This window comes from Hipposideros armiger, unplaced genomic scaffold (assembly GCF_001890085.2).
Source record: "Hipposideros armiger isolate ML-2016 unplaced genomic scaffold, ASM189008v1 scaffold_892, whole genome shotgun sequence".
NCBI lineage: Eukaryota > Metazoa > Chordata > Mammalia > Chiroptera > Hipposideridae > Hipposideros > Hipposideros armiger.
Window position 1 is genome coordinate 415,480 of NW_017732242.1, and position 20,007 is coordinate 435,486.

Below are 20,007 nucleotides of genomic sequence, written 5' to 3' on the forward strand. Positions count from 1 at the left end.
ATGGGTTACTGTAGGTTATTTTAAGGAAATGAAACTTTTGTTTCTAGCAGAAAGTTAAAATACATGTTTAAGTGAATGTGTTATCACTATATGGCTTTAAATAACAGAAAAGAGACATTGTACTTACTTCAGCACAGGCTTTCAAGCAAGTCTTTTTAAAACCCAGAAGTTCCAAGATTTCCTTCCTTGAGGGGTCGGCTTCGTATGATTTCTGAATGATGTGTCTGAGGACAACAGCAAGTCCTGCTCTACAGAAACTGGCTGGTCTTTGTCCTACTGCAGGTAAACAGCAATTCTGGACTATTGCTGGAAGCTCTTGCCTTGAAATAATCTGTATTTCAACATCCGGGGACAGTACATTTTTAAGTAGTGGAATATCTGTACTTTCTCTGGTGAGGACTAAGCAAATTTTAAAGATTTTGCAGTCACAGTATGACAACAAAAACAAAGTTACAGATGTATGAAGTGGAAAGATGCATCCTTCTATTTGGTGAGAAAAGTCGAGATATAGATACTCTTCTGTAAGATTTTTTTTCTTAATGCCTTTCATTTTCTTTTTTCATTGGGTCACCTGAAGCATAAATTAAAATGGTTATAGGCCAGCCAAATGGCTCAGTTGGTTAAGAGCTCGCTCAAGAGTGAGAGCTCTGAGCAATAGGATCGCCGGTTCGATTCCCGGCCTGAGCTGAGCTGGCGCTGACCTGCCAACAGGTGGCAGGATGGCTCAGCTAAAAATAATTTAAAAAAAATAATAAAATTAAAAAATAAATAAAATGGTTATGTCTTAGAATATTATAATTTAGAAAGTAAAATAAAACATGAATATTTTAAAACCCTGTTCTAAAAAATCAGCAAAGATTTGTGATAGATACAATTTTATAAGAATTTGTTCCTGAACTGAATAAATGGCCTCCAAAAGAAAGATTTCCACCCTATGTAATTAACTAGTTCTAGGGGTAATTTTACACTCCATTCCTTTTAAATGAGCAAACTCAGGTGTTTGCAACAGAACCCTTCCAATCAAGTACTTTAAGGTTTCACAACAGGTATGAAGAAGAAATGAATAGAATGGAAAGTGAGAAATAACCAAGGATACTGAGAGTTGTCTGGGGATAACAGCCCTGGGAAGCTTTGACAACTGGTCCTCCCACAGTTTTTGTTTTATGACCTTACAATATAATAATCGGGTGGGGGGTTGGGAGGTATAGTTACTCCCTCACGAGAAATATATGCTCATAAAGTAAGTGGGTTTTGATATGTGATACGCTATTGATTGCATGCTGAATCACAAAAGAAAAACATTTGAATTTCCCTATAACTTACAGATTGATAGGTGAGATATCTCTAAATTAACATGTCCAAAATCCAGTTCTTTATTCTCCCCTACCCCCCAAATCTATACGTCATGTATCTGTCCCATCTGTTAATAGAATACCATCCTTCTAGCTGCTCAGGCCAAAAACGTAGGGAGTCACTGTGAATTACTCTTTTCTGTCACATCTGCATAGCCAGTCCATTACAAACGTATTTTGGCTCTACCTACAATATAGATCCAGAATCTGATCATTTTAAACCATATTCATTGCTTCCACTGTGATCAAAGGCACCATTACCTGTTTTCTGAATTATAGCATTTGCCTCCTAACCTGCTTCCCATCCTACCTTCTCATCTACTCTATTCTCAACGTAACAACCAAAGTTATCCTGTCAAAAATGAAGATTATGTCACTACTTTGCTCAAACCTTCCGATGTCTTCACATCCTACTCACAGTTAAAGTCAAACTTCCTGCAATGGCTTACAAAGGTCTCTTTGACCTAATTCTCTTTTTGCCTCTGAGTTCATCTCATAGGCTCTCCTCATCGCTCACTGCTCCAGCCAGAGTATCTTGTTATTCCTCTAAGATGAGAGGTACATTCCCACCTCAAGGCCTTTGCACTCGACAGTTCCAGCTCCTGGAACACTCCTTCAGCTCTTTCAGGTATTTACTCAAATATCAACTTCTTACTGAGATCTTCCCTGGCTACTATATTTAAATCACAAACATCAACCCCCATCCTCTCTGAACAAAGCTTTCTATCCCCTTCTATGCTTTTCTTCATAGCACTTATCATTGTTGTAACATGCTATGTATTTGTTTTTCCTGTCCAAACTAAAATGTTCCATGAATAGATATTTTTTGTTCATTGCTATGCCTAAAACAGGGCCTACCATGTATATGAAATAAAGTATTTATTGAATGAATGCATGGATTAACATATACACTGGTTATTTTAAAGATGCAAACATACACACTTTTGAGGTCAAATTACTGATGGGTATTTTCAAGTCATACTCCTTAAGGCTTTTGTTAATTATCATAACTTTTTGTTTCATTTATTCATATCCTGGGTCTAAAATTCTCCATGTTCTAATCCATAAATTGCAATTCCAAAACTGACACTAGATGGCACTCCTTAAAAGCATTTACCTTGGAAGCATGTAGTAACAGGACGGTATTATCAGAGGAAAAATTATTTTGAAAGCCTTTAAGAAGTGCACATACAACTCTTTTAAGTGTATTTGAAATATTAGTGTACCCTGAATTTTAGGAAACCTTCAACATACTAAATTTCTTTTAATATCCTAAATTTCTTAGGGTTATTTTTGTTTTTTTAAATCAAAAGCAAAATAGTCAAACACTCTTTAAGCTTTTTGGTCCTCAACTTTTTTTATTAAAGAGACACTAATAATCCATTATAACAAAGGGATATAGTTAGTAAGATACTGTCTTAGGAAACTTGTCGATAGTGCAAATAAATAATCACTACTGATTTATTTTATGTATCTTTTATTAAAACATAACAGATCTGCACCATGGTTTGTTACTTCTTTAAAAGATTATTTAGGGGAAAATTATTTCATATAATTTAAAAGCAACAACTTTTTAACCCATGAAACCATTTTCTCCCTGAGCTTAATTACCTTTTGGTTTTTTTTTTTTTTTCTTTTTTTTTTAACCTAGACTTGATTTTAAAGCAAAACATTAATGGGTGTTTATTATAGCCCACAAGCAAAATAAACCAATGTTTTCTAGGAAACTGACAGTCCCTTTGAGGAGTTTGCTCCTATAAATCTATTGCTGATTAATTTACCAGTCCTCTTAACTACCTCTTCTGACAGTGAAATATTATGAAGTTCCCTAAGTGCTTCAAGAGCCAGATTTGAAAGAAAACATGACCAATTTCATTTGTCCAGCAGTCTAAGAAACAGTAATTATAAGATTAGTCCTAACACTTAAAAAACAAAACAAGACAAAAACTGATAAAAATTTCATGCTATGTTACAGCTTTTGATTTAGGATATGTGGAATTTTTTTTTTAATTAGGGTACATTATATTTGCCACTTTCAAAGGCATGTAAGAACCTTGAGAATAGGCTTTTACATGTTCTATAAACCATGCTCTCTGTGAGCACTTAATAAATACTAAATGTCAGTGAGATAGAATAGCAATAACCTGCCCATGGAGATATCTAAAAATTAATGAGATGCCTGAGAGAAAATGCAAAGTACTGTTGGTTCTTAACAGAATTTATTTTTTTCCAATATAGATGTTGATTTTGTTTTTCCTGGGAGATTAAAAATGTTACTTAATGATCTTGGAGTTAAAAAAAATTATTCTCCCTGGGCTGTTTCTCCCTATTACATACTCATGTAATTTCCAAAATAAATATTAAGTATTTGCAAACTTGTACAAATTTGATATCTGTTTTTGGCTTGTACTGTCTTTAATTTTTCAAGAGTAGAGCACAGTTTTTGCTTAAAGTTTACAAACACTAAAGGCAAAAGAAACCCCTCTTTTTCTTCTCCATTTCTACCTAGAGAATTCCTTAGTTCACTAATTTTATGTCATGAGCTTTAAAAAGATAGGTCCTGTAAATCATCTTCTGCCATCTCCAGGGCTTCTGGGGCACAGCCCTAATGTTCCTCCATATTGCATTGCTGTCAAGCACAGAAGTAGTGTCATTTGCTCTTTCTCAGCTTTGGCAGGTGCCACCTTCAACTATTCCTGAAAGGAAGTGAGAAAGCAGCAGACAAAACAATAAACTCTAGGAGCTGAACAGAGCTAACACAGTGTGTATCTCTTCCCTGGACATGCCAGTTTGCGTGAGAATGTTGCAGAGAGAATTAACAGGTAAAAAGGAAATGTTTAAATCTTGGTTTCGTTACTTGGGAGTCTTCAAAGATATTTTAAACAACTGAAATCATCAGAGGTTTAGTATTTTAGGCATTTAGACTTTTTTTGTATTCTCATTCTAATTAATATATCTTGGTGTTCACAAATTGAAATACTTCACATATAAAAAGGGAAGGGAGTTTTGTAGGCATTTTCTTATCTAAAACCACTTTACTACTTCACTCCATCTGCATGTGTATATGAGAAAGAGAGAAAGAAAAAAATACAATAAACATATTGAAAATAAGCATACTTCTTCAGAAGCTGAAAAAAGTTTTTTGAAAGTTTTATGCTCAAAATTCAAGTTTGGGGCCGGCCGAGTGGCTAAGTTGGTTAAGAGCTGACTTGGGATTCCAGAAGGCCCTGGTTCGAATCCCACATATGAGGGGCAGTGACACTGCCCTCTACAGCTAAGATGCTGAACAACAGTTCAACCTGGAGCTGGGCTGCCATGAGTCACCGGCGATGGCATAGGCTGCAGCCCCTGCTGCAGTGGGTTGCCATGGGCTACCATGTGTAGCCAGCAGCCAGCATGAGCGGCTGTCCAGAAGCTGGCGACTGATCTGCCTCGCCCAGGAGGAGCACAATGATGGTGCCAACTTGAGCCAGTGAAGCAATGTCCTCCACAATTAGACTGAAGAAGAACAACAAAAAAACGACAGCAACTTGTCTGTTCCCCTTCCCCCAATTCCCCAGCGCTGTTCCCATCCCCCAATTCCCCAATAAAAGTCTTAAAAAAAGAAAAAAATTCAAGTTTGGATTTATGGCAGCTAAGTTGACATAATAAATAGATAAGGTATATATTATATAATAAAGAACAAAAGTACATTACTGCAACAAAATATTGACTAGTTGATTTGCTTTGTTCAAATAAATTATCACTGCCTGGAATTGATAGGAGTTTAATAAATGTTAAATGAATAAACAAAGAATACAATCCTAAATAATATTACGTACATTTTATTGTCTACCTACTGTGTGCTTAGCACAGAGAATTTTAGACAATGCTTCTAATCTTCACAATCTTAAAAGTACGATTTACTCCCATTACATGGATGAGAACTGTACATCAATTCAAAGTATTAATTGAATCTATAAAGGGGTCTTATTTGAAAAGTCAGGAATTGGTATTTTTCTAATATTCATAGCATTATTTTATAAACCTAGAATTTCATAAATTGAAGCATATTGCAATTTTATTGCAGTTATAATTTCAGTTTCCTATAGGCAAAGGTGTCAGATAATAGTGCATTTTAACTCCCTATTTGTTTAATCTGTATGCAGAACATATACAAAAAAATGGGGCTACACTCAGAGGAAGGAGTAAAAATTGGTGAAAAATACCAATAACTGAAGATATGAAGATGATACCATCTTATTGCAGAAAGTAGCCATGATTTGAAGCAACTTCTGATGAATCTAAAAGAAGATAGTGCCAAATCAGGACTGCATTTGAACAAGAAGACAAAAATCATGACTACAAAAGAAATACACAACTTTAACAAACACAATGAAGACTGAAATTTTTAAAAGATTTTGCTTACTTTGGTTCAGTCATCAACTCAACTGAAGAGTGTAGCCAAGAAGGCAAGAGGAGGATGGATCTGATCAAGATGGTGGAGTAGGTAAATGCTGTGCTTACCTCCTCTCACAAACACATTAAAATTACAACTAAACTACAGAACAACCATCGTTAGAAATTGCCGAACAGAAGCTCTACAATGAAGGACATACAGAAGCCACCCCAGGACTGGTAGGAGAGGCCGAGACGTGGAATGGGCTGGTCCCACACCCATATGTGACAATTAAAGATTGGGAGGGATATCTCGGCTGCAGAGGTCCCCCCAAGAGGAGTGAGGGGTCCCTGTCACAGACTACATTCCCCAGCCCAGGGTTTCAGTGCCAGGGAGAGAAATCCCTATAACTCCTGGCTGTGAAAACAAGCAGAGATTGTGGCTTTGTGAGACAGAGGGCAGCTGCAGTCCTAGGTACTCCTCTTAACCCTGTGTCGGGTGCAACTGTTCTCACAGATTGTTTTGCATTTTTTGGTTTTTATACTGAATTTATGTAATAAACATATAGTTTTTACTTTGTGGCAAATTAAAATTTCACTCTGAATAAATAAGCATGTTTACATGTTATTTTCAATTTAAATACATAAATGTCATACATGCATCTAGTAGATGCATTGCACCCGAACTCATAACTTTTGCATTGCACCCAACAGAGGGTTAAAAGCCCATGCATGGCCTTACGTGTTGACGGACTCGCTCGCTCTGAGCTCCAGCACTGGGACAGCAGCTCAAAAGGCGCCTGAGACATATACTGAGAAGAACTGAATTGTCTAGCTTCAAGGCGAGGGCTGGAGGGGCAACTTTCTCCTGAACAGAGAAATTGGCAGAGCTATTGTTTCTTTGTTGAGTCCTCCCCAGAATGCAAATGTAGGCAAGTGCCATGTGTGAGTCAACATCAACCGGGCCATCACCTTTTGTATGCTCCACCCTGGTGATTCCCTGAGAGCAGGCCTCACCCAACTTTCAGGACCACCCAAGCCACTTCCAGTCGCTTTTCCATATAAACAGCTGGACTTAGCTCATGCTGCAGACTTTCTTAAAATCTCTCAAATGTTCACAAAACCCAAATAAGTAGTACCTAGCTTCAGTGTGTCCTGTACCTCTGGCTGAGCAGCCCCTAAGCCCAGCAATAACAAAAGTTGGCCTCAGTTCATGGCTTGGCCTCTCGAGACACCTCCAATCCCATTGCAGGTGGTGGCCATCTGTGGATTGCTTTGTGGCTCATGCCCAGTGGCCCTGCACAAGACACAGACTGCAACTAAAATTGGCCTGTGGTGGGGCCCCTCACAGGAGGCCCCGGGGCTGGCACACCCAGTGGCCAGCTTCAGACCTGGCCAGAGCATCACCTGGTTACCTCTGGGGATGACACACCCAAAGGGCACACTGGGCGGACCAGAGCCCTGTTAAAGCAAATCCTGCTCTGTAGAGTCAACCCCTGCACAACAGCTCATCCACTGTAGTCACGGATGGTCCTCATAACTAATCAGCCCAAGGATTAGTCCCTCCCATTGATGCTCAAATAGCCACCAAGGCTCAACTATAACAAGAGGGCACACACAACTCACACAAGGGGTACAACTGGAGCACCCAGCTCAGGTGACCAGGAGGCTGTACCACTGAGCCCCACAGCACACCTACTATATAAGGCCTCTCCACTAAGACCAGGATACATAACAGCCCTACCTAATACATAAAAACAAACACAGGGAGGCGGCCAAAATGCAGAGACAAAAAAAATATATATATATATATGTCCCAAATGAAAGAACATAACAAAGTTCCAGAAAAATAACTAAACAAAATGAAGGCAAGCAATCTACCGGATGCAGAGTTCAAAACACTGGTTATAATGATGCTCAATGAACTCAGGGAGAACTTAAACAAAGAGATAGGAAACATAAAAATGGAGAAGGAAAATATAAAAAGAACCAGTCAGAAATAAAGAGTACAATAACTGAAATGAAGAAGACATTAGAGGGCATCAATGGTTAGATGAAGAAGAGGATCAAAACAGTGACTTAGAAGACAAGGTAGCAGAAAACATCCAAACAGAACAGCAAAAAGAATTAAATATATATATATATATATATATATATATATATATATATATATAGGGGCCTCTGGGAGAACATCAAGCATTCCGACATTCACATCATAGGGGTACCAGAAAGATAAAAGAGAGTGCAGGGAATTGAAAACCTATTTGAAGAAATAATGACTGAAAACTTCCTAGGCCAGTGAAGGAAATAGATATACAAGCCCAGGGAGCAGGGTCCCAAACAAGATGAACCCAAAGAGTTCCACACCAAGACACATCATAATTAAAATGACAAAGGTTAAACACAAGAGAAAATTAAAAGCAGCAAAAGAAAGGCAGTTAGTCACCTACAAGGGAGCTCCCATAACACTGTCGGCTGGTTTCTCAATAGAAACTTTGCAGGCCAGAAGGGACTGGCAGGAAATATTCAAAGTGATGAAAAGAAAAGACCTACAACCAAGATTACTCAGCAAAGCTATCATTTAGATTCAAAGAACAGATAAAGAGCTTCCCAGACAAAAAAAGCTAGAGGAGTTCATCACCACCAAACCAGTATTACAAGGAATGTTAGAGGGACTTCTTTAAGATGGAAAAAAAAAAGATAAGGAATATGAATAATACAATGGCAATAACTACATACCTATCAACAATTACTTTCAATGTAAATGGATTGAATACTCCCATCAAAAGACAATGTGGCTGAACGGATAAGAAAATAAGACCCCACATATGCTGCCTGCAAGAGACTCACTTCAGATCAAAAGACACACAAAGATTGAAAGTAAAGGGACGGGAAAAGGATATTTCATGAAAATGGAAATGAAAAAAAAAGAAAAAAAGCTGGGATGGCAATACTGATACCAGTATGACAAAATAGACTTTAAAACCAAGACTATATATAACAAGAGACAAAGAAGGACTCAATAACCCCACTTCAGGGTATTTATCTGAAGAAACCCAAAACTCTACTTCAAGGGGACATGTGCATCCCTGTATTAATTGCAACATTGTTTACAATGGCCACGATGTGGAGTCAGCCTGGGTGTCCATTCATTGATGGCTGAATGGATAAAGAGGTGGTACATATATACAGTGGAATATTGCTCAGCCAGGGAAGGGAATGGGTTCTTGCCATCTGCAGCGGCATGGGTGGACCTTAGTAGTCTCCTTTTTGGCAAAATGGCAACAACCATACATCCAGATGCTCAGGCCTGGAACTCTGAAGTCTTTTCTTCTCTTTCATAACCTATTTCTAACTTTGAAATATATACTAAATCCAACATCTTAGCACCTCTACGACTATCACCTTCACCTTAATCTAAGTCATCATCAGCTCTTACAAGGACCAATACAAAAGCCTATTAACTATTTTCCTCCACTCTTCACAAGTCAGTGCTCCAACAATGGTGAGGGTGATCCTTTAAAAACAAAGATCAGATCATGCCCCATTTACAACCACCCAATGGCTCCACATAGGTACACACAGGATAAAATCAAAATTTACTATTTCGGCCTATACGATGTGATGTGACCCCAGCTATCTTCTTTTCTGACCTCATCTCCTACCCCGCCTGACTCTTGCTCACTCCTCTCCAGCCAGTTCTCTTTGCAGTTCTTGGAAGATGCCAGGAATGCTTCCACTGGAGAATTTTTGTACTTGCTGTTCCTCTGCATAGAATGCTCTTCTTCAAGATAGTCACATGGTTTGCTCCTTCATTTCAGTGAGGTCTCTGAATATTAACTCAGAGCAGCCTCTCCTGACAACCTGAATTGAAAAAGCACTCCCATCACTCACTAGCCCCTTATCCTGCTTTCTTTAACTGTATAGCACTTATTACCTGACATTACATCTGCAATGCTTAACAGTACTCAAAATTTAGTCCAAGTAATGAATAAATGAATGAATGTACATAAATGAATATCAGTAATCACTGTAATGAGAGTACTGTTGAACTGTAGTCTTGGCACAAGATGAACCCCAATCTTCTTGACACCATTCTTTCTCTTCCAGATGAATAAATCTATTTGAAGAGCCATCTATGTATAAATTAAAATGAAGAAACAAGATCACCTATGAGCTGAACTGGAAAATGAATAAATAGAATCCACCAAAACAGGTAAGTAAAGCAAGCATAGATGTTTTTATGTATATTGATATTCTGGCAAGAGAAGTAGGAATCTAACTATATTCTGTATACTTACTTAGCAAGTAAGTATATTAACAAGTAAGAATATTAATATACCAAGAATTATGAAGTAGTGAATAAGAGTCTAGGCTTTGGAGCTAACTAACCATATTCAAATCCTGGTCCTGATATGTAGTAGCAATATATAAAGATTTTCTGTGCCTTAGTTTCCTCATTTACAAAATGGGGACAATAATAACAGCATTTACCATGTAGTGTGTTGTAAGAACAGAACAATGCCTATTACATTCATAAGCCCCTTAGTAATATTAGCTATTATTATTTATTTATAATGCATCCCAGAATTTCTTATCCATTGACACTCTTAAAATGCACAAATTTTGATGGTCAAGCTCAAATTATGCTTTATACTGCCAAACTTCTTCTCAGGAAAGGTAAGGAGTTCATGGTGGATTAAAAAGGTATTCCCCCCAAATAGTGAAAAAAATCTGTTACCGAGGCTGAAAACAAGGGACTCACAAAATGGTAGAAATAAACATGAAACCCTAAGTTCACATGCATATCAACTGCTTATATTGTACAAAATAAATAGCTCAACAGTTTACAAGTAGAGAAAAACTATAAACTCTTATTTTTCTTAGAGATTAGGACTTAAATGTAGAGAAAAACTATAAACTCTTATTTTTCTTAGAGATTAGGACTTAAATTTAAACCCATTTAAATTCCCTACTATTGGGTTGTCGGAAAAGTCATGACGTATTTTTTGTTTTTCATTGCAAAAATGCATCATGACTTTTCCGACAACCCAATATACCAAATGCTCAACATTATGGATATTAGAACTTAGCTCATGTTTTACACATTTCACAAAACAACACTATTTGGTTGCAAATCTAACACTTTTTTCTTACAATAATACAGATTAAAAAGAAAAAAAAAAACACCTTCCCCTAAAGAGTTAGACAGCAGCTAAATACTTTAATACTGACAATTAACAAAGGACAGAAAAAAAGAGCTATTTCAGTGCTCATCACATTACTATAGTTAAAATATGCTGTTTTCTTATCTGGACAGTAGTGAAAAAACTGTTTAGAAGTAAAAAAGCTTACTGTAACTTTAGCCATAAGAGAAAGGTGTCATCTTATCTCTGGAGAATCAGGTAATCATTTGTTGCCCTATAATCATAATGCTTGTAGCTAAGCCTGACCTCATAATTAATAGGGATTCACAACATGAAGTGCTAACATGTTAGAAACAACAGCAAGCCTGAAATAAAATTACTGATTCCCCACAGCAAACAATACCTATGCTTGTTATGATCTAAATGGTTTTACATCCTTGCATTCCAAGTACTAATCATAACAAAATTCAGTAGGCTACTTTGACTACTTGAAGGTAAAAACAACATATACTAAAGAATTGTGTATACTACAGATGTTTTAGTTGACTGGCCTCAGAATTTAAGTTTCAAGGACTGCTAAATTGTTGCTGTTTGAAAGGCCAAGCAGATACTCAGTATTTATTATTTCAAATCACAGGTGATACAAAAGCTACAAAGTAAACACAGATTTTAAAATGAACTTGATAGGCCAAACACAGAAGTTTGAGCTTTAAGGCAGGCAAACCAGTAGTAGAAGTGTAAAAAGAATAACAAAAGAATTGATAAAAAAGATTCTCAAATCTCACTGATTTTTTTCACAAGCTTATTGAGACCTATTAAAATGATGCCTTCAGGTATATCTCAAACACAATTTCAAATGATGAGTATGCTTAAGGCAATCCTCAGTAGTGTATATTCCCCACCAAGAAGTTAAAAAAAAAACTCGCATAGTTTAATGTTTTGGTTTATTAAATATGACAGAAAATCACTCAGTTGCATTTATAACAATTTATTTTTACAATATTTAAATGATCATGTTTACATGTTTAAAATGGTCACATCACTAGTTCTTGCCAGCTTTTGCATTTTTCTCCTTTAAATACTTTCTATAGATAAGCTTACAAAAGTAGTCCTCTACCTCCTTTATCAATAATTTAGCACAAGGTATATTATTAAATGCTGGCATTTCCTTGACAGTCAAGAACTTACGACAAGAAATGGGATCTTGGCATTAAGGGATCCTGGCATTAAGAATAAAAGAGGGGAAAAAAAATGTCATCTAATCCCAAAACCAGGTATAGAGCTGGGGTGGGAAGTACGTGTATTATTAGTAAACGTTTTTGAAGCCAAAGCAGTTCTCATGCAAGTTCAACTCAAACTTTCTACAGAAGTTGAAAACCGAAGTGAAACACTGATGGTGCGACAGAAGCGAAAGCCCAAACTGAAGCTAGTGCTTAGGAGCAACTGCTAAGCAGTACGCACATAGAACTGCTTTCTCCCATCAGAAAGGGCTGAAATGGGAAAGTAAGTGCCAAAGAGAAAAAAAAGAAGTTAAAGCGTGATCCAAGAGGTCTCAGCAGCAAACAGCAAACGATCCCCCACTGACTCCTACAAGCAGAAGCTGCTCCATTCCCCCCGCCAGCAGAGGAAGCCACTGGGGATCGGCCCTGGGGACCTAAGAAGGGGCCTGGAGTCCTCCCTCTACCTGCACCCTCCGAAGCTGTAGCCAGAGGGGCCGGGGAGAGATCAGGACCCTAATCCCACGCCTCTGCCCCACCGCTGCATCATCAGTCCTGTCGCCCTTGGATGCAAAAAGCAGCATTGGGGACTGCGGAGCCGGCGGCCCGAGCGCCCTCTTTACCTGGTCGCAGAGGCGCGGCCAAGCAGGGAGGGTGCGTGTGCACATCGGCGACAGGGGCCGCCTGCGCCTTCCAGTCCCGTCAGAGCCGGGATTCCGAGGCCGCTTCTGGGGTCTTCGCCAGCCGGACCACTGGCTACCAGACAGGCAGGGAGAGAAACAACAGACAACTCGTCTGAAAAATAGCGGCGCCGGCCGTTATTCATAATCCGGCGGACCGGAAGGAGACGGGCTACGTCACTTCCGCCCGTGGCACAGCGAAAGTTTTCCCCCTCGACTCTGCTGCGGGAACTTCTCAGAGCTGCCTGGTGCCGGGACCGGTTCGGAAGGGGCTACGGGAACCCACGGAGTGGCGGGGCGGAGCGGTGAGTTGTGACGAGCGACCCTCCTCCCAGCCGCCTCTGGGAGGCTCGAGACCTCCGCGCGCGATGAGGTGGGAGAATAGTTCCGTGGGGTCTTAGTTTCCCCACCTCTTGTGGGAAACCTCGTGATTTGCGGGCGATCCTTGCGCCCCAGGCTGACCGCTCTTCCCTTCCATTGAGGGCTCTGCGTCCTCCGAGGGTGTTGCGGGCTGGGGCACTCGGATCGAGGACGCAGCCCCCGGGGCAGGTCCTGGGAACCTGGTCTCGGACCTTCCACGGAAGGTTATGGCGACTTCTCTGTACACCTTCCTCTTTCCGTCACTCATCTTCTCTCGGGCTCCCTTTCAAGGACCTTCCCCCATGCTAGACCTATGGTGTTTTGATCAGAAGATTGGCATTCCTTTTCTTAGTGTCCGCTGTCGCTTTTCAGGCTCTCTGACACTTGGTTGGTTTGGAATTGGGGTCCTCCTAACCTTCCCTGCGTTTCCATACGTGTCCCTAAGGTATCAGTATAGCCCAGGGCCAAGATCGCAGTGCAGGAATGAAAAGAGCAGCATCTTTAAAAGGATGCTTATTAGAAAGCATTGCAAGAACTTGCAAAGACATAAAGGGCAAAGCTTACTAGAGCCGTTATGAGATGACAAGCCTAATATTGCACTCTGCGTGAGCAGGGTCAATTTCCTTCATGTGCTGCACATGCAGATGATCAACTCTGGGCTTCTTTTAAGATTGGCATGTAGGGTGGGAAACAGGATCCAGGGGAAAGCATATATTTATATATGAAGACCCAGTTTAGGTTGGAGAGATCTCAGACGCCCCGTTATGTCAACAAAATCCTCAATAAATATATTTGAGCACTTGTCAAGTTCCAAGCTCTAGGTATATAACTGTGAATAATAATAATAATTTAAAAAGCCCCTGCTCTCATGGAATTTACAGTTCAGTGGGTTAATGAATTTAAACCAGATGAAGGATAGGGAAGTATGCATTGCAGATAGGAGCATTGTACAAGGCCCCAGTCATGAAAGACCTGTTTTCGGTTTTTGCTTTTGGGTTTTTTTGATGTTTAGGGATTGGGGGAAGGGCAATGATAGGTTTGAGTTTCTTTTCTGTTGCTTTTTGTGAAGGGGCTTTGGAAATGGTTAAAATTGTGTAGGAGAGAAAAGGCCATTATACTTTGATTGCTTAATAATTTTATAGCCATTATTTTGTGGTACTTTGCAAACTAGCAAAGTGATAGACAAAAAGATAAATGTAGGCCTTCCCCATAAAATGCTGAAGAGTTTTATAGGGAATATAATACTTGTGCAAAATAAAAAAAATTAAAAAAAGAGTATGTATGGTTCAAGGTAGAAGGTCCCAGTACCATGAGAAAGTACTACAAGACATCCTAGGAGGAGATTATTAGTAGTATTTGGGGTGGAGAAAGACTCACCAGCTGTGAGTAGACTCCTTCTGAGAAGTAATGTTTGTACTGGATCTAAATAGGAGTTGGAAATCTAAAAATGGTTTAAAAAGCTTCCCGGACAGAGAAAAAATAAATAAGTATAAGTGGCAAGGCCAGCTAATGGCTCTGCTGTAAGGAAGATCAAGATGAAGAATTAAAATTTTTGTGCCAGTTAATGAATATTAAACACCAGGCCAAGAAATTGGGCTTTATTTTGAAGGCCGTGGGAAGCCTTAATTTTTGAGGACAAAAATTTAAAAAGAAAAATGTGTTACAGGAATATTAATATGGCAACGGTGTTAAAGTCAACAGTGTTAAAATAGACTATTGCTATAGTACAAAAAAGCTAACAAAGATCTCAATATAAGTAGTAGCAGTAGAAGTGAAAAAAATAGGGAACAAATGTGAGAAATGTTACAGAGTCAGAATCCACAGGAAAGGCCTGCTGATTGTTTGTATATAAGGAATAGAGGAGGAATCAGTGAGGGATAGATTTAAGCCCCGGACCTGATTAATAGAGAGATGTGTCATTTATTGAAAGAAATTGTAGGACAAGGAACTTTTGGGGAAGATATTAATAATCTTAATTTTAATCATAGTTGAACTTGAGATACTATTAGGGCAATCAGGCCAATGTGTCTGTTGAGCAATTTTGTGGGATTCGAATTTAAGAGAGATTGGAGTAGGGATAAACATGAAACTATCTGCCTAGAGATGATAGTTGAAAATGTGATATACATAAGATTACCAGGGAAGAAATTGGTGCCACAACTAATGAAGATAGACAAGGACAGATACTTGATCAGTACCAAGAACAACAATGATAAGATGAGCCAGAGAAAGAGTAGTCAGAGAGAGATATGCGGAAAAATAGAAAAGCCGAATATAATAGAACTTAAGGTTGAGAAAGTTTTTTGAAAACAGAAGTAGATAACATGTATTCACTTGGCGGACATTTATATATCGGGTTGTCGGAAAAGTCATGACATATTTTTTCTATGTTTTTTGTTGCAAAAATGTGTCATGACTTTTCCAACAACCCAATAGTACCTGCTATCTCCCAGGTACTGTGCTAGACACAGCAATAGGTAAGACCAATCCATTTCTGGCCCTCATTGTAGAAATTTACATTCTAGTGAGAAAGACAGGTACTGTTTACTTAATTAACAGTGTAGTAACTATTACAAATGAGTACAGGATGCTTTGGGACCATATAATAGTAAGAATATGTGCAGAAAGAAAATGAAACTTGAAGAATGAATAAGATGGGGGATGGGACACTTTCTACTAAAATGCTGAGGTAAGAAAGATATGTTGAAAGGCTTGAAATAAGTCATGCAGCTACAACAGAGAGAGTGGGAATAGCCCAAAATACTAGGTATCATGTACTCTGCCAGGAACTGTTGTGACTGCCTTATATGTATTACCAGATCAAGGTTTGCATTTCTAACAGGTTCCCAGGTAATCTGCTGACCCAGAGGATACATTTTGAGAAGAAGGTTTAGAGTGAGACAAGAAGAGACCCAGAATCCAACCTTGAAGAGCTCATTATTGTTTAAGTGGAATAGGAGGAATCTACAAAAAGGACTGAAGAAGAAGTAGGAAGAAAAAAACAAACAATATTTATTATAATTACCTAAGGCTCTGATCATTTTCATGGTGGGATAAAGGCCAAATTGCAGGAAATGCAGCATAAGTAGAAGGAATAAAGAGAAAATATAAGACATAGATGACTTCCTGAGATAGTTTTGCTATAAAACAAAGAAGACAGGATAAAAGAGGCTTGAATATATTTAAGCGTCAATGAAAAGATGCCAGTTGAAAGAAGGAGGCTGTGGGAGTGGAGAAGACATAAATAATCCATAGCCCAAGGTTCCATATGGGGAAGGAAGAAAGATCCAGGAACACGTGACATTACATGAAGAGCCACCTCCTTATTTATCGGGTGGAAAAGAGGAAAGGATGGAAAAGAGGAAAGGATGCGTGCAGGTAAATGTGTAGATGTGGTAGCAGGAAGTTGATGTAGTTCCTCTCCGATAGCTTCTGTTTTGTCTGTAAAGTAGGTGAGGCCATCGACTGAGATAGAGAAGCAGTTTCAAGATAAGTGGAGAAATATAACTGGTCTTTGCAGAAAGTGGGGAAGCGAATTTACCAGAGAATCACGATAGGGTTGCTAAGGTGTACTGAGTACCTAGATGAGATTGATGACTCTGAAAATACAGAGTGTGAATGTATTCCTCTCAGCATCACCTAGAGTTTGGGTGCAGGTCGGGAGAAGGTAGATAGGATAGATGCCTACCAAGTAGATGAAACAATAGGGCTATGCGACAAGGGTGCTTAGAGTACTGGGAGAGTCTTTGAAAGGCCGAGCCGTGGAATGTAAACTGGATAGGAAGTAAAATAACATTTTTCCAGATACATCAAGAAAGATAAAAAGAGACTGAGGGGAAAGATTATTTAGTAGTGGGAATTTCTGTGTGACTTAGTGTGCGTTTGCCATAGATAATGCCTAGCATGAGCTAAGAATTCACTCCCACCAACTCCACTACTGCCACTTTGAGAGGTCATGGACAGTTTTTTTAAATGAGGATTATTAATTTTCTAACATTCCTTTTCTAAAGCAATGCCTAGATTTTAAGTTAAACCTACATTTAAAGCATTGCTTTTCTTTCATCTCTCTCCCTCCTGCCCCACCCCGAGCCTGTCTCTCTTTATCTCTTTACACACACACACACACACACATACACACCCCTTAGGATTTTGTTTTCTAGAATTCTAATCTACAGGAAGAATGATATAGCTCTCTTATAGTCTATTTTCATGATGGGTTTTGGAATATACAGGAAAGAAATTGTACAGAAGTAACATGATTTGATGTAACACCAGGAAAATATTTTTGGAAATAACAAAGGAGACAGATTGACAGAGTTACACCACAGTTGTTGACCTCTTTAGGACTTTAGTAGGAGGAAAATTAATTTCTTTCACTACATGTGTTTTTACCAGTAAGAAAAGAGAAGTAATAAAAACCATGGAAGGCAAGAAAACAGGGTAGAAAAGTAATACAGAAAACTAAAATACAGAGGATAAAGCACATAACCATGAGTGTTTTATTTTAGGCATAACTGTTTTCTGTTTGATGAGGGAAAGAAGTTGGGGTAAGAAGGTGCCAATGAGGAGAAAACAGAGGGAACAAGAAACTGGAGCCCTCTATAAATTCAAAGTACAGGTGTAATGAAAGTAAAGAAAGAAAAAAAAAGAAAAGAAAGATCAACTCTGTGCCCTGAAGTAGTTCCTGGGTCAAAGCATTGGAAGAAATAAAGTGATGGAAGGTTGTAGTCAAAGAGGAGAATAGTTGTGGCAGGTTTCAAGTTTTATTGGCTGACAGTGAAGCTCCTTGGGGTTGAAGATCTAAACTGAGTGAAGGAAGTTAGAGAAGATACTGAATGGTAGAATTGCCAAAGCTGATGGCAGGGGGAAGAGGAAGATGAGCCTGGTGCAAATATAGTAGCAACAATGAAGATGCAGTGGATTTCAACAGAAGACATAGATAAATAATGGTTGTGGAATGTTTTTTCCCAAAGCAGCAGTATAGAGCAAATCTCTGCCGACCTCCCTTTGCTCTTTGAGTAGGAGTGAGTCAGAGGAACACTACTTTAGGGAGAAGGTTGTAAGAGAGGTCGTGCCATGGAAGTGGGTTAGTCAAGGTAAACAGCTAAAAGGACTGCATGAGAAAGAAATGGAAAGTATAGGGGACGGTGTTGGCTATGAGAGGGTTGAGAAGATGATGGCCAGCTAGCAGTGAAGTTAATGTGGAGACGGAAAAGGGATGAGCCTAATGAGAGTACTGGCAGGATTCGCAAGGAGAAGGTAGTTTTTACCTAAAAAGAGCCATAATGTATATGTGATAAGGAACAGGAAACTGAAATTTGCTAGATAGGCTAAAGCAGTCGCCCCCCCCAAACTTTTCTCATCATTTATTCCTAGAGTATAAAAATTGAACACACTTCCACATATGTGTACTTAGTTATCAATTATATGCATATTCTACTATATATTAATAATTTATTTTTAATAAGAAATTAAAAAGAAAAATTCAAATATTTTTCTCCCTGTATTCCACTGGAGACCACTGGGCTAGAGGAGCGTGTTAGTAGTTTAGGGCAGGGGTACAAAGCCTGTTCAGTTTTATGATTGCAGGATCATATAGAAAGAGCTGACTCCAAGGTTCCAGTTTCTAATGTTGGTGTTGAAGACATGACTTCTGTAGTCTTGTAATGTAGTTGCCGACTCTTGTCACTAGTCTGTGATGTAAACCTTTAATCTGTGATTATGGAAATACATAATAAATACTTCGCTTCTGTTTTTCAGCATAGAAATGTCAAGTAATGGTTTTTCTAGTATATTATAAGGATTCCTCAAAGTGTCACCCTTTAGCCTGCACCTCATAAAACATTGTTCTGGATAGGTAAACCACTGTGCCCTTTGGCTGTAGCAAGTTTGGTCTGTAGAAGGACTGAGCTGTGTCCCCCTGTGTACTCAGGAGTGGCAAGTTTCCTGTTTTCATCAGGACATTTTAATAAGGAGCTATTTTCTCCTCAGAATATGTATCGTGACCAGCCCCATGAGTAAATTGAAAAATAGCCTTTCTGTACCTATCATTATATATAGATGATGTATGTATTAATAGAATGTTAAGAAATGACAGAGGTTGCCTCTAAATTTTTGTAAATTCTTGTTAATATAACTGTTCTAGGTGGGCGATTTTCCTTCTAATGTTGTCCTTTGGGCCCTTTCTCATGGGTGATACAGATATTTTAATAGAGTGCAGAATTTGAAGATAGTTTTGAGGTTCTCAAATAGATACTAATACCTTCTTGAAAACTTAAAAAAAAAGGCCTGTGTGTGTGTGTGTGTGTGTGTGTGTGTGTGGGTGTGGGTGTGGGTGTGGGTGTGGGTGTGCGCGCGCGCGCGTGCGCTTCCTGTCAAAGTTGGAGAGGGATTTAGGGGGGAAGTAGATGGGGAAGGAATAAACAAAATCCATTTTCAGGCTGAGCTTCATATGCCAAGATTCAACCTACAGCAAGTTTCAATGGTTTATTAACCCCTGAAAATGAGAGATTACTATGGAATTGCTGATAGATCCTTAACTCTAGCAGTGCAAGTGTGTTGCTTTATTATACTATCAACCTTGAGGATAGAAGATGGTTCTAAGCCATAGAATATTGATCAAAGGATTGAAAACAAAGTATACATCTTTATTTTAATAATTCCTTGCCTGGAGAACTATTTGAAAAAGTGATAACCAGAAGTAGAACCATATGACACCATTGGTATTAGTGGAAATCAAAACTTTTTAATGTTTTGGAATTTCATAAGCCTTTGATGTATATCTTCACTATTTTTTAAACCCCTTAGGACACACCATTATCATTGGCACATAAATACACACACACACACACACACACACACACACACACACACA

At 38.7% G+C, this 20,007-nt stretch overlaps 2 protein-coding genes across 2 annotated transcripts in view; one reads left to right on the forward strand and one right to left on the reverse strand.

Moving 5' to 3' along the window:
• Positions 1 to 13,078, reverse strand: part of GSTCD (glutathione S-transferase C-terminal domain containing) — a 128,491-nt gene extending 115,413 nt beyond the window's left edge. The window contains exons 1-2 of the mRNA XM_019630096.1: positions 12,717 to 13,078; positions 128 to 571 (exon numbers count right to left, since the gene is read on the reverse strand). Coding sequence (XP_019485641.1) covers positions 128 to 550 — 423 coding nt within the window. The 5' untranslated portion in view covers positions 551 to 571; positions 12,717 to 13,078. The remainder of the gene's footprint in view (positions 1 to 127; positions 572 to 12,716) is intronic.
• An 8-nt stretch (positions 13,079 to 13,086) lies between these two features.
• Positions 13,087 to 20,007, forward strand: part of INTS12 (integrator complex subunit 12) — a 33,578-nt gene continuing 26,657 nt past the window's right edge. The window contains exons 1-2 of the mRNA XM_019630097.1: positions 13,087 to 13,146; positions 15,976 to 16,511. Coding sequence (XP_019485642.1) covers positions 16,485 to 16,511 — 27 coding nt within the window. The 5' untranslated portion in view covers positions 13,087 to 13,146; positions 15,976 to 16,484. The remainder of the gene's footprint in view (positions 13,147 to 15,975; positions 16,512 to 20,007) is intronic.